Source organism: Gymnoscopelus braueri (genome assembly GCF_963280865.1).
Source record: "Gymnoscopelus braueri genome assembly, chromosome: 22".
NCBI classification, from domain to species: domain Eukaryota; kingdom Metazoa; phylum Chordata; class Actinopteri; order Myctophiformes; family Myctophidae; genus Gymnoscopelus; species Gymnoscopelus braueri.
In genome coordinates, this window is record NC_137624.1 from 10,137,121 (window position 1) to 10,152,822 (window position 15,702).

Below are 15,702 nucleotides of genomic sequence, written 5' to 3' on the forward strand. Positions count from 1 at the left end.
GAGGGACAATGCAGGACTTGCATTGTAAACTAAATTGAGTAAATGTCCTGGTTTTCTGTTTACACTACAGGCTAGAGGAGACCAACAAGGCCCTGGAGGAGACAAAAGAAACATCAGCAGTTTGTCTGCTCTGAGCTGACCTCCACCCAGGAGAAGCTGTAGCCTACAGCACCGCTGACCAGGTGAGGAGTGGTGCATCGCTTTTAATACCGTAGATTTAACTGACTGGGTCGCAGAGGAGACGGGGGGGCTGTCAACCAGTGTAAAATGATCCTAAAGATTAGTAGGAGTTGCAGTATGTTATGAACACTACAGAAATTCTCTCTGTCCTCTGGGCCTAAAACGCTTGGTCTTGGAATGGAACAGCAGGCCTATTACAGCTCATTTCTTTCTACAAACCTCTTGTTTTCCCTTGATGACGACCATCGATTATAGCAGTGGTTCCCAAACTGGGGGTCCCCGAATTATTATTTTTTTGGGGGGGGGGGGCTTAATGTGCAACATTGTTTTCTCACTCAACAGTAAACAAACCAACATGCAGTATAATGTGTACAGGGTATCTGCACATTTCTAAAGTGACAATTTAGGGACTTTTAAGACCCTTTTAATACCAAATTGTAAAATATTATGTAAGAAAGAGGAACCAAGTAAATGTAATGCCTACAATTCCTAGTGCTTGTCAAGGTGGGGGGTCCCCAGTAAAAAATATGATTATTTTGGGGAGTCACAGCCAGAAATGTTTGGAAACCCTTGGTTTTACCCTTTTTACTTGGTTTAGACAGACGATGGTTTAACCAATTTAGACCTGAGGCAATTCTAAAACGCCTTCTAACTGAAGTTTTCTGATTTAAAAAGAAAAGAATAATGATTATGATGATGTATAGCCTGCCCTACACAATCACTAAAAAGAAAACTATAATTGTTTTTCTACTGCGACATGTTGTGTTGCTATAAGCATTAAGACAAAAAAGTTAAGAGATGCAGTTATGTAAATGTTTCTGACTTTATGCGCCTCAACACAGCAGCAACGAGAAAGATAATCCCAGTCTGACTTACCAGGAGCAACACTTTTCTCTCATCAGACCATACAGGAACGGGTGTGCAATCAATCACAAAGTAGATTTATTAGCAATCATTCACTGTAGTAATTATTCTGCTGTAAATGACCTTAATGTGATGTTGTGTGTTTATCCCCTCCAGCTGCTGAATACAGCCCATGTCAGTACCAGTGATGTGTCAGGACTCTACGCTAAGCTGGACAGGGAGAAAGAGGTGATACTCAATTCTTTGTTTTCAGATGGATTTCTTCATGTTTTTGTTTCTGTGGATTGAACATCAGAGTGCATTCTAGCTGATTTTATTTAGGTTGCAGTAAGACAATCCAGTAATCTATTTTCATATTTATTTTTTAACCTCCAGGTGGAGCACCAGAATAGTCAGCCAGAGCTCCTTATCCAGGCGTCATCTCAAAACTTGACTACTGTAACTCCCTCCTTACTGGCCTCCCGACATGCTTCACTTAAGCCCCTCCAAATGATCCAGAATGCCGCAGCACGCCCGGTCTTCAACCAGCCAAAATGTTCACGTCTCGCACATTTTCCGCTCCCGCCAATGGCTCCCAGTTGCTGTTTGCCTACAAGGCAACCAAAGGCATGGCACCACTATACCTTCAAAGCCTGATCCAAACCTACAACCCCTCTTGCTCACTCAGATCAGCTAACGCAGGAAAGCTGTCTGAATCTTTCTTAAAACCCCCGGGACGACGCTCCACACATCCCAGACTCTTCTCCCTCTGGCTCCCAAACTGTGGAACAAACTCACCATTGCAGTTAGAACTGCAGACTCACTCCAAAGGTGGGAGTGAGGTGGAGTCTCCACCTCCCCCCTAGCACCCCCTAGCGCTTTACTCTCCCTGTACCTCTTCCTGCCACCTTTTGCCTCCCTTGATGCTAGCCACTGACCAAGACATGGCTACCTTGCTTGCAGATATATCTTGGTTATTCGTTCTCATGTTTTTGTTACTAAAGGCGGTTACACACCGGCGAATATGCGAATATACGCAAAATTCGGACTCGTTCTGAATAATTAAAAGACGCTTTTTTCGCTCCGCGAAACTGGTGTGGAAGCTTGCATTGACTTTATAAGGTTTAAAAAAAAAACGTAATATTCGCATGAAAAAAATCGCCCCGGTGTGTAAGGACCTTTAGGCTTGTTTTTCTTGACAATGTTAAGACTGTAATTTAGATAGCAGGTTATTGAAACAGATGCTAGGTTCATTATTTACCTGGTATCACATAGTTTCATTGTACAGATTATTATTTTTGTTACTATATTGTTTAGACTGATGCTAGGATCTTGGTTTACCTGTGATTCTAGTTTACTGAGGCACTACTGTCTCTGCATTTGTATGTGTTACTGTTTACCTTGTCTATTGTAAGTTGCTCTGGATGACAGCGTCTGCTAAATGCCTAAATAAGTCATTGTAATATTGAAGCAATTCAAACCGTGTTTTAATATCTTCTCATGCACTTTTAAAGAAGCATCATTCCAATCCAGATATACAACTCAGACATTGTATGTCTTGATTAATTGAATACATAGGACCACAATGGAAACAAATCCTCAGGGCTTTTTGTGTTATTGTATAATATATTGTATTTTTTGCAAACTGTTAAACCTTCGGGGTCGAGACACCGGCCCTTGACCTTTTAGGATAGTGTTAATGTTGGAAATTCGTGTACAAGAGTCGGGTAGTAAATTATTATGGACAGGAGGTGGCGGTGTTGCACACATTACGCCTAATGGTGTTGGGAAAATTGCATTGATTCCAAGACACTGAATGGAGTTGAATACTTAAGTAACCATCTAATCAGGTTATTCCATAAGATGGGTGCAATATGTTGTTCATTTTTTAAATAAAGCAACCTACTAGATATTGCACCACTTAAAACTTCCCAGAAAACCTGTTTTCCCACCTCAGGAATAAAGACCTATCATTGTCTCTATTCAATTCTGACAGGAGACATCTGATCTGCCCAACAACAACATTGCTGTATATTAGCCTAGCCTACACTATTGGTAGCACACAAACGTTTCTATAAATATATAACAGCATGAAACTTATGTTAAACCGTGTTTGCTCATGCACTTTAAAGTATGTATTTCTGATGAATTGAGTACAATGTAAACAAGCCCCTGGGGCTTTTAGTTATACTTTTATCATAACCTTTCACTATACTACCTGCACTGTTAATAATTGTGTTAATAAAGTATTCAATCAAGTATTCAGTCCAATCTGTATACAACACAGACCACCAGGATTGGGCTTGAGCCCTGTGGGCCGCCTGAGTGAGGCTAGCCTTTTCTATGTTAAACACAAGGTAGGCACTTGGACCCTAGTTACAATCCAGGTACATTCAGTCTGGAGTTGAACCAGGAAATGGAATGTCATGATTGTATAACAGGTTGTACCAAATTACATTTTAAAGTTCAAAGCAGTGTGATGTTTTCTTGGTTAAATAAGTGTTAAATAGCTCTGTATTCCCATAGCAATCATTATGTTACGATATGTCTTTATTTGATTTGACATGGACATCACAACCAGTGTTATAGCACGAGTGATAATTTAACACCTGTCCACAGGAGGCTTTTTTAAGTAGAAACACTAATCTAAAACCCAATCATAATAGTAATAATTAACCATTAATCAATCAGACCCAATACATTAACCTGTGAAACAAAAGTAGATATAATCATTCCAATAACCAGTCAAACTATTCATTTGAGCAGTTGTTTCAACCATAATTTGAGCCCTTTTAAACACATTACCATCTCTCTCTAGTTTTAGATCCGTAGGAAAAGAGTTCCAAAGTTTTACCCCCTTTACTGAGAAGGCAGACTGTCCAAATGAGTTTTTGCACATGGGAACAATACAATCACCATTTGTTGAAGCCTGTGTAGTTGCTCTAGTCTGGATTCATCATTCATAAACCCCTTACTTAACTTGTAAAATGGACCTGAGTTGTAACTGTACTTGGTATGATTTTTTCACTCTTCGCCAAAATAGTCAGTTTATCAGCTCACAACGTGACATGTTGTGATCTTGTAGATCGGCTATTTTTGGTGAACGTCCCCCCCACCCAGAATACTAGGGATGCTGGGGTTAAACTGTTGCCACAAGAAAACACGTAACAACTCACAGTAAAACATTGTTCAAAAACACACATGAATACATAATTTATTCATAACTGCTCTAATGGGTCGCACTGCATGATGCACATTTTCCAGACATCTCAGACCGAGCATGAACAAATGACAACAAATCATCCATTCAAAGTGAAAATTACAAGTTTTTTTCAAAACCGTAAGGCGTAAGGTTCATGTCCTACCTGGGATTTGAACCCGAGTCTCCAGTGTGGGAGAACAAACTTCTACAGTTCTTTCAAGAATCCCTGTGAGCTTCAGGCAGTACTACCTGTCAACCAGTACGTGTGTCCTAACCCAACAGTGGGAGAGTAGAGAGACCACCTCCAACCACTGCAGGTGGGTGGAGTTCAATCCAAGACCTTAGTGCAAAAAAATGTTGCCTCTATATATTACCAAGAAAGTAATTCGAGAAATAGAAAGGGACTTCTCTAAATTTATATGGCATGGTAAAAGATCTAGACTAAGTATGAGGATATTGCAACTGCCCAAGGACAGGGGGGGATTGGCATTCCCAAACATGTTATTTTATAACTGGGCCTGCCACTGCCGTACCATACATGAGTGGGTACATGACTATCTTACTGGTGGACCAGAACCCCTTGAGACATGGGAGTGCTCTCCCTATGTACTACTAGCAGAACTCACAAATATACAAAAAATTACACTTTAAATCTTCTGATAGTCCAATACTCTCAAATTCGATAAAGATTTGGAAAAACATGATAACCTTTATGGGAAGGAAGAACATGTCCTCATACTTGACACCACTCACAGGCAATAGACAGTTTGACCCTGGAGTTAGGAGTGCCGTTTTCCGGTCTTGGTATAATAAAGGTATTAGAGTTATAGGAGACCTGTTTGATGCCAGTGATGTTCTTATGTCATTCGATATGATTAAGAACTCATTCGGAGTACCTCGGAATGACTTCTTTGCTTACTTACAGGTTCGCCACTTTATCAATAATGACACCAAGTTTCCTTGAGACAAGCCTCTTCTTGGGCCTTTAGAGGACTCTATTATGCATTTTACTAGGAAGAAAGGTTTGATTTCTTACTTCTATGATAATTTTCAGTGCTTCAACACACAAAATATAGATATTGTGGTGGGAAGATGGGAAAAGGATTTACAAACTGAGTACGACAAGAATTGTTGGGACGACTGCATTAAATCTTCTCAAACTACCTTTATAAGCAACAGATTCAAAGAGATGCAGTATAGGATACTACATAGACAGCAAAGGACACCCCAAATCCTAAACAAAATTGACCCTGATAGGTCCCCTTTATGTATGAAATGCAAAACTGAGGTTGGTACTTATATACCCTGTTTCTGGGAGTGTTCCAATATTTCCAAATTCTGGTCTTGTGTAGTAAAAGAATTGAGTTCAATTTTTCAGTCTAAGATCTGTAAAGATCCTGGGCAATTTTTATTAGGGCTGCCATCTAAATTTGGGGTTCTAGATCCTAGAAGAGCTAAGCTTCTAGATAAGCTCCTCTGTGTGGCCCGAAAATGCATTTTATTCAACTGGATTCACGAAAAACCTCCATCAGTAACTCAGTGGTATAGAGAAATATATAGGGTACTCCCAATGGAAAGACTCAGTGAGAAAATAACTTCATGGATATATGGCAGCCACTGATAGATTATTTACCCAAGGATCTATCTACCTTGATTTATAAGGGAAGTGATTCCATAGATTGGAAAGCCCCGGTTGTACTTTTACAATTTAACTTCTGATGTGCTCTTATGTGTTTGTTTATCTGTATGTATGAATATTTAACTGTATGTGTGTCCATAGCATTGCCACTGTAATATGCCGCTTGCCCTCCTTTATTTGTTAATATTTTGTGTTTTGTTTTTTGTGTTTTTGTTTGTATTGTATGTCTTTTAATTTATTTTTATTTCAATTTGTTTAATTGAATAACATTCTGATTACAACTTCTGTATAAAAAAGGAAAAAGTCAATAAAAAGTTATTTAAAAAAAAAAAGAAACATTTACTTAGTTCACACATACAAAATAACTGCAGAATAGACAAACTAACTACAGACTACTACGTTTCAGTTTTGTATAGAATAGGGTACTGTAGGTAGTTTAATGAACAAACAGACTTTTATTGATTCCTAGGGAAATGCAGGTGTCATAGCATCACTACTATGCATGAAACACTAAGGTAAGAGGAAATAGATAGAGAAGTAGTAAGGTAGCAATAAGAAAATAAGACAAATAAAACATTAAAGAGAAGACTTAAAGAAAGTCTAGCCTGGCCATCTTCATCTGGCATATTATATAGTTTCTTATAGCAGCCAATCAATTTAATATATCTTAATTATTGGCTACGGTCTTTGTGCTGTTCTCTGTGAAGGCATGTGAAATTAAAACCTTTCCCTACAGGCATTTCAGGCAACACAGCATGAGTAATCGCTACAAACATAAAAATTATTGTGGAGTGGAATAAAATTCCTCTAAAATCCAAGGTTTCCATGGCTGCAAACCAAAGCTCATCTCAATCACAGCTTCTCAAAATCACAGAATAGAATCATGCATGAGGTCTTTCAGAGTAAACTCAATCAGTGGAGCTACTCTTCACAGTGACTTTAAAAAGACTTGTTTTGCATTATAGACTACCTTTAGAGCCAAAAGCCTGTTTGATTAGCCTTTTACTGTTATGGTCAACTGTTGAATTGAAATTCCCCAAAAAATCAAATTGTTGTCCAAAGGTTATTGGATGGTAATTAATGTTTGACTGACTAGCTACTATAAGGTAAAATAACTGCTAGCCTACGACACAATGCTCTATTTGATCATAAAAGAAAATAATTGCACTGCAGATTATGGAGAAAAAAAATGTAATACAAAATTGTGGAATTTAAACAAAAACGACAGTTGAATGCTTAGATGTAACTGATCACTTATAAGAAAATAGAAGTACTGAGTGCAAACGTTTTTCTTTCTTTCTTTTTTTGTTTCGTTAAACAGAACAGTTATATCTCCCTAAACTGAAACGTTCAAAATAATTTAACAGAGCGACACAAGACAAAACCAGATAATGCAAAGTAAGCATCATCATGGGTACCACACTTATTAAGCATCCACAGTATTCTCCTACTCAATCATATTTGTCTCTTTTAAACCCTGCTTGAATTTTAAGACTTGTTTCCAATATTTTTATGGAACAAATGTAAATAATTCAGAGCCAGATAGTGTGGCAGACAACAGTTGGAGATGAGTAAGGAATCTAAGGATGCAAACTCAGTGGTTCTCAAAGTGGGGTCCGGGGACACCCAGGGGTCCTTGAAGGGCCCCTGGGTGACCTTTACATGTCTGTAACTCAGTGAGTGAACAAATGGACCCAATTTGGTAGCCTCACATCAGCAGTTAGTTTTCCCCACCACTAGCCAAAGTGACGCAAGGGGACTTTTGACAGGGCCATACCGAAAGTAGGTTGCTTTATTCGGATACGTGCGTGTCACTGCCCACCCCTGCCGGTTCTCTGATTATAATTGTTTTAAATAGGCTCTGTCATGATTAATTGACCACATATATGAAGTTAAACAACTAAATTCTATCCGAACGATATCTTAAAAGTAAATTCCGTGCCTCAAAAAAGACGTTTGAGAGTGATTTCAAGTTTTAAAACCAAAACCAAAAACAGCGGACATAAAAACATGGCTGCCGTTCCATTTTGGTCGGCTGCACTCGGTTCCATTCGGTTTCACTCGAACTCGCCACCTGCTTGGCCAACCTTCGCTGTCAATCACAGAACAATGAGCGAGGATGCTGATAGGAGAGTTCATGTTATGAACTCCGGAGAAACGCCCAGACAAGCCTGTAGGCCAGACTCACTACTGAAATCAAATACAAATGAGATTTCCGGAGGGAGGGGTTTACCAGGCTACCAATTTGGTTCCATTTCTACACTCACAGAGTAATGGGGGTCTGTGGCCTAATGGCTTACCGAACTGGGGGTCCTTGACATGATTAAACGTTTGAGAACCTCTGCGCTAACTACATTATGTTGAAGTTATCTGGGAGGATGAGCTACTGCTGCCAGGGCTCTTTGTCTTCTGCCCCCTGGTGGCACTGGGCTGGCGCTGCACTTTCTGGCTGGAGGAGCCCTCTCTGTTCATGTTCTTGTCACTGTGACCAGCTCCTGCTTTACTGCGCACTGTGAGCACAAAACAAACACAAACCATGAGAAACAAGATTGTGTCTGTATGACCTACATCACAGCGTTCAAATAACTTCTAACAAAAACTGAGAAAACATGCATCGGAAAGATGAGATACAGCGGGTCATGATTATGTTCTTTCAATATTGCTTATTGCATGGACTGCATTCAAAAGTACACATATCAACATCCACATTAGTTGTAAAGGAGCACAAAAGTGCTTTTTTAAAAGTAATCAAATAAACACTGAAGTCACACAATTCTATGTTAACCTAAGTGATTTGTGTGATCTGTGTTGATTCTACATTTACTATTAAACACATCGTAGGCGCTGGGCGTGAAAATGACAACTGTGCTGCATCAGTCGGAAACCAGTAATGACACTTGTGCAGTGCTGGTCGCCCACTTTGAGCCAGGTGTATGTAAGATAGGGCCCTATAAACACATTTCCCACTGGACAAAACACACCCTGGATTTTGTCTTGAGTGGGAAAGGCTACAAAATCTGCCTTCATTGCCAGGACAAATGGCTCTGCAGTAGTTTCAGGTATTTTATCTGTTCCAGCGCCTATCGACAGATGGAATCATGACACCCAGGTAGACGTGCCAATTTCCACCCCTTTTCCAGAGCGACGCTATTAGAGATCCACCTCATTTGAGAAGAGACTCAGGGCTCAGCTCTACGGCGTGAGTAATTCACTCACATTGATACATACATGCTAAACTGAAAATGTATTTACAAGTGTGTGTGAATAAAGACATGAATTGAACAACCTCTATAGAATCGTCCATTAGTTATTAATTCAACAAACAAAAATATTATCCTACCCGTTATACATCTCAATAGAGTTTTGTGGTCGGCATACATGTCTTCTGAATTCAGTAGCTTATATGGATGACCGTGGACTGTTTTAATCAATAATCGGGTTTAATCTTTGTGACTTTGCACATCTTTGTCATGCAAGCCTTGTATGTGGAGACTAATGAATCAAGCAAGTTGCAATCCATTGGTTGCAACGTGTCAATTTGGCACCATCACCAAAATAACTATATCTACAACTATGAAAACCATATGCCGCCCCAAGTTACAGACAACTAGATGAATTATATGAAGATATATAAAGATTAGTTTATCATATTTGTAATTCACTTTCTATCCCCTTTAAAACAACAATTGACAAACACAAGGTGAATACATCTACCTGAATGAGATGATGGCAATGATACACTTTTACAACACCCTTGAACAGGTTCAGTTGCACTCATCCACACAGATGCACACTAAGGGTTTCACCAAAAACTAGTCAACACTGTCGGCAGTACAGTAGTCAAACTAGTCGACTATTATAATAACTACTAGTCGACACTGTTGGCAGTAGTCAACTAGTCATGGATGGACTGCTCTTTCTAGATGGTAACAGATATACAGTTGTTGCTTGTTGATAGGGAACAACAATATAAGACAATTTTTCATTTTTTTGTGCAATGGTTGTGAAATGGGGGTCGGGGGGTATCATGATCCTTTAAGTTTATTCTTTATTTATATTATGTACAAGGTAACACGATCATCTCAAGTATTGGATTACAGTTACCATTGTACATACAGTACAGTAAATGACTCAAACGTATTTTGATAAGCTTTTGTTAGAATGACTAAAATTACTTTTTATTTTCTTTTTGTTTCTTTGCGTGGTCCTACACAGTCAGTGTGACATGCCACAGTAAAATGCTTCAACTTCCTGCCTTCCAAAATACAACTGTCATTGTTACCTGACCAAGAACTTCTCTCTCTTGTGTTTTGTCACTGAACAGTTAAAAGACTTAGAAGTCAACAAGTCAAACTATCAAACTATTATGAAAAACTTGGCAACTAGTAAAAATCAATAGTCGTTAAACCCCTCTTGCACACATGCATAATACATGCATAACACACACATTCAAACTCCCATGTCCTCGTTTCCACGGTATGAACAAAACACGTGTCATTCAGATACACCCCTAATTTGATGCAACAGGCACTGTACTGTATGTGTACAAAACACGACTTGCACCCGAGGAGAAAGGCAGGCCAAGCATACGAATGGAGTTAAACAACACAGCGCAGCAACGGGGACCTTGACAGTGAGCGTCTTGCTGGCCGTAGACCACAATCTTAGTGTTGATCCTGGTGGGCCGGGTACCAGAGGATGAAGGGGGAGGTGCAGGAGGCTTAGGGCTCTTGCCAGAGACCACACTATCATCTTCTTCAAGAAACAAGAAACAAGAGGCTTTTTTGTGAATATACACCAAAATTAAAACCACAAGAAAGGAAAATGACAGCACATGTAGTGAGTGAGTGGAGATGTGCTGCTGCTGCTGGTACACTATTAAAAAAAAGAAAGCAAACGTTTTATATTCTCTCTCTCCTCAGTGTCCCAATGAGAGGAGGCGAGCATTCAGAGAAAATAGCAGATCCACAAGCTAGAGGGAAATACTATCAGACACCAGTCAACAAAGTATATACGTAGGGTGGTTAAAGGGGGTGTGTAAGTATATGTTTTTGTTAGAGTCAAAGCTCTATATTACGATAGAAGTCATTTCTATAGAGAGTGTTCGTTCAGTAACAAGGGTACCTAGTCTCTCTCAGTCTGAACTCTTCCACTATCTTCAAATGCTAAAGAGAGTCTGTAATAGGCTCTGTACATGGCTGTAGTTCTATTTTCCAGAAAGTGAAATGAACATTTCCTGTTCCCGGCTGAGTTTCCCTTAGCTTCCATTGGCTCAGCTTCATACTCTTTGAACTAGAAACACACATGACACCTTCATAATTATGTGTTTCTGGTTCAAATCTGTTTCCGGTTGAATTACTGCAACTCCTTATACTCTGGGCTCAGCAAAAAGGTCATCTCCCGTCTTTAACTGGTGTCAAATTCTACAGCTAGGTTAGGTTCAGGGTTGATTTTAAGATTTTACTGATGACTTTTAAAGTGTGGCAAGGCCCTGCTCCCAGCTACATCAAATCTGTTTCTGGTTGAATTCTTGTGGAAACACAGCGTGTGTTGTGTTTGTGGTAACTGACCTCTGTGTTCTGCAGGTGCTGTGGTCAGACTGGTGGTGTGGGAGGTGGTCGACGAGTCTCCCAACGTAGCATCAGCTATCCTCTGCCCCGCACACATGGACTTCAACGTCTGGAACACTGCCTGAGGCGCCACGTTCATCTTCAACAGATCCACAATGATCCTAGATGGACAAAATAGCAGCCATGTTTCCATTTAGCCTGCACAGCTAAACCCTCAGTGTTCCATTTGTCCATTTGTGACTGCGAGCGTAGAAATGTAATCATATGGACCGACTCTTGCGGGTCCATTTGGTTACATGTGTACACTCTCAAAGATAAAGCTGTGTTCCGGAACTTCTTTTCATGCATAAAACCAATCTGTATGTATGGTAAAGCAGTGGTGTGCCATGACAAGTCCAGGTGTGCTTTGGGATTTAGTGACAACCACACATTATTATTGCAACACAATTTAGGCATTTAGCAGACACTCTTTATCCAGAACAACTTACAATAAGCAAGGTAAACTCATACATCAACTGCAGAGAGACAGTGTAGTGCCTCAGTAAACTAGGATCACAGGTGAACCAAGAACCAAGCATCAGTCTAAACTCTAAACAATATATTATACTATAAAAAATGATCTGTACATTGAAACTATAGAAACTATAGGATACCAGGTAAATAATGCACCTACCATGTGTCTAAATAACATGCTATCTAAAATAATGTTTTACCTTTGCATAAGTCTGCATGGTCATCGAGGCTAGGTCAAGTGCTGCTATGATATGAACAACTATAGAAAAAGTACTATACCCGTAGAGGCCAATTCTACACCCTAAAGAAAAATGTATTTCAAACTTTCCGTCAGAGCAAACCCGAGGTTCCAGATTTCATGTGAGCAGTTCATGTTAACAGTGTGGTTGGCTCATTGTACTGCCTGGTTAACTGGTTGTGCTGCCTGTAACTTAAAAAAAATCATCAATAAAGTATTCAATCAATCAATGGGGGTCCTTGAAACTAAACAATTGGAGAACCACTGGGTTTTCTATTATATGAACCTACTTGAAGATCTCTTGATCTATGGTGATCCCAGCAGCCTGGGTGAGCTCGAACAGCTCGCTCTCCTCAGCGTTGAGAATCTTCTTCTTTTTCATGGCATATTTCTGGACATTACTGGTCACCAGCACATCAGGGGCGCTGGGCGCAGACTGCCCAGACTGTTGAGACATCACTGACACCTAGAGAAATATGCAATTACAATGAATCATAACCAGTGGTGGAAAGTAACTGCATGTACGTGTACTCAAGCACTGTAATTAAGTACAATTTCGAGGTACTTTTGACAATATTGGAGTATTTCGATTTTTCAGTACTTTTACTTCTCCACTACATCTCAAGAGGCAAATATTGTACTTTTACTCCACTACAATTATTTGAAAACTGCAGTTACCAGTTACTTTGTAGATTTTGATTATTATTACAAAACATACATTAAGCACATTCAGCCCTATATACAGTACATTTCTGCCATTTGAAAATAGCCGATCTACAAGCTCATTGTGAGCTTGTAGATCTGCTATTTTCAAAAGATATGTAGACATTTTATACATTTGAACACTTGTGAAACGGGATATACATTTTTGATACCAATACTTTTGTAATTTAATTCCAGACTTTTACTTAACAGAGTATTTTTACATTGCAGTATTGATACTTTTACTGAAGTAAAAACATTGAGTACTTTTTCCACCACTGAGCATAAACACCAGTGGTGGAAAAAGTACTCAAATGTTTTACTTAAGTAAAAGTATCAATACTGCAATGTAGAAGTACTCTGTTACAAGTAAAAGTCCGGAATTCAAAATTTACTTGAGTAAAAGTACGAAATTATTGGTATCAAAATGTACTTAAAGTACCAAAAGTAAAAGTACTAAATGTTTGAAAATAGCAGATCTACAAGCTCACAACGCGTCGCGATGCCACGCGTTGTGAGCTTGTAGATCGGCTATTTTCAAATAGCCTATAAAATAGGGCTAAAGTGGTTCATGTATGTTTTATAATGTAATAATTTAGATCAGAAAAGTAACTAGTAACTAAAGTTTTCAAATAATTGTAGTGGAGTAAAAGTACAATATTTGCCTCTGAGATGTAGTGGAGTAGAAGTAAAAGTATTGGAGATTGGAAATACTCAAGTAAAGTACAAATACCTCAAAATTGTACTTAAGTACAGTACTAGTAAATGTACTTATAGTTACTTTGCACCACTGGTTAACTTGCATTGGTTCCTTTCTCACTAAAGACTACACTCTAGCTCGAACATACACTTTAACAGCTGTTAATAATGATGAATGATGACATACGGTCTCGACAGATAAATACGTTCCGATTGACAGATTATTCAAAAACAAACCAGCCTGACCATAGATATAGAAACCTTTATATGTCTATGAGCCTGACATCAACACGGTCCCACATAAAATACGTCATCATTGTGCGACCCCATCAGAAACGCGTCATCAACGGAGGGACACGCCCCCTTTGGATTACCGTATTAAATATTATTATTATTTTTATCATGGATCAGTGGTGGAAAAAGTACTCAAATGTTTTACTTAAGTAAAAGTATCAATACTGTAATGTAGAAATACTCTGTTACAAGTAAAAGTCCGGAATTCAAAATGTACTTCACTTGAGTAAAAGTACAAAAGTATTGGCATCAAAATATACTTTAAGTGCCAAAAGTAAAAGTACTAAAATGTTTGAAAATAGCCTATGTATAAAATAGGGCTAAAGGGGTTAATGTATGTTTTATAAATAATAATTTATATCTGCAAAGTAACTAGTTCCTAAAGTTTTCAAATAATTGTAGTGCAGTAAAAGTACAATATTTTCCTCTGAAATGTAGTGGAGTAGAAGTAAAAGTATTGGAAATTGGAAATAATCATGTAAAGTACAAATACCTCAAAAATGGTACAGTACTTAAGTAAATGTGCTTAGTTACTTTCCACTGACAGTGGTGGAAAAAGTACTCAAATGCATTACTTAAGTAAAAGTATCAATACTGCAACGTAGTACTCAGTTACAAGTAAAAGTCCGAAATAAAACATTTACTTGAGTAAAAGTACAAAAGTATTGGCATCAAAATGTACTTTAAGTACCAAAAGTAGAAAGTACTCATGCAGAATGTCCCATTTCACAAGTTTTCAAACATTTATACAAATCTTTTGAAAACAGCAGATCTACAAGCTCACAATGCTCGTAGATCAGCTATTATTATTATTTTATTTTTTTACATTTTCTCCTCTAAACGTATATGTGTCACATAATGACCAGAAAGAGTCTTTTATTTTCTTATTCGAAATCAAAACAAAAATAATAGCGTTGAAAGTTTGAAATGAGAGTTGTTATTGACAGCTGACCAATCAGCGAGAAGTGAGAGCTCACGTGGAACGCCCATAGGTGGAATGCCGGTACTAACGCGTGAAGCACAACGTTCTACGTCAGATGTGTCTGAGACTTTGAAAGAACCAGTCGCATTTAACCAGAGCTTAACAGTTGCTTTAACACTAACGGACGGAACCAGTGACCACCAACCAGAAGAACATCTACGGATTGTTTTATCTACTTTTGTTGCTTTTCAACCAGCTTTTTCCTACAACTGGTGAGTTTGATGTAGTTTCATAATGCTCGGGCGGGGGGGTTAGGGGGGGAACTGTCATTTTAATGCTATTTTATTGATTATGTTTGATTGTAGCGTGAGCTGCTGTTGAAATAGCAGATCTGCAAGCTCACAACACGTAGCTATCTCAACGGCCGTTGCTGTCATGGTAATGCATGGCGTTATCACGACGCCTTGTGAGCTTGTAGATCTGCTTTTTTAACAGCCGTTGCCGTCACGTTAACTAACTAAACTAAATAACGTCTGTTACCGGTAACCGAAGTTTACCGTTTACCGTTAATGGCCGTTGCTGTCGTCGTTATGATCGTTGTCAAAATAGCTGCTAGCTTGTTTCTAGCTGTGTAACGTCTGTCTCTTATGTATGTTGTGTTGTGTTGTTGTTTTTCTAAACGCTCTTGGGTTCGTTTAAGGTGTAAATGTCATTGTAATTGGTTGTACTGTTGAAATGAGCATTCAAAACGTCTCATTGTAGCTTGTTTACATTGTAAATCAAAGGGATTGCCGCTGTCGTTCAAAAGACGTCAAGCTAACAACCTGAATGGATTTGTGGCGGGCCCGTTGTAGCTCTGGTCCATAGCGTTAGAACAGTGGGTTTCAACCTTTTTCATGT

The 15,702-nt window shown here is 38.8% G+C and overlaps 2 protein-coding genes across 2 annotated transcripts in view; one reads left to right on the forward strand and one right to left on the reverse strand.

The window, feature by feature from the left end:
• zbtb7c (zinc finger and BTB domain containing 7C) overlaps nt 1–15,702 on the forward strand; it is a 400,030-nt gene that overhangs the window by 324,253 nt on the left and 60,075 nt on the right. The gene's annotated exons all lie outside the window — the stretch shown is intronic.
• On the reverse strand, nt 8,137–13,826 carry LOC308078052 (mitotic-spindle organizing protein 2-like). The gene is made up of 4 exons (XM_080419111.1): nt 13,774–13,826; nt 12,476–12,651; nt 11,435–11,595; nt 8,137–8,374 (listed from the first exon to the last, which is right to left on the reverse strand). Exons 2-4 carry the CDS (start codon nt 12,640–12,642, stop codon nt 8,220–8,222), a joined length of 483 nt encoding a protein of 160 aa, XP_080275237.1. The 5' UTR covers nt 12,643–12,651; nt 13,774–13,826; the 3' UTR covers nt 8,137–8,219.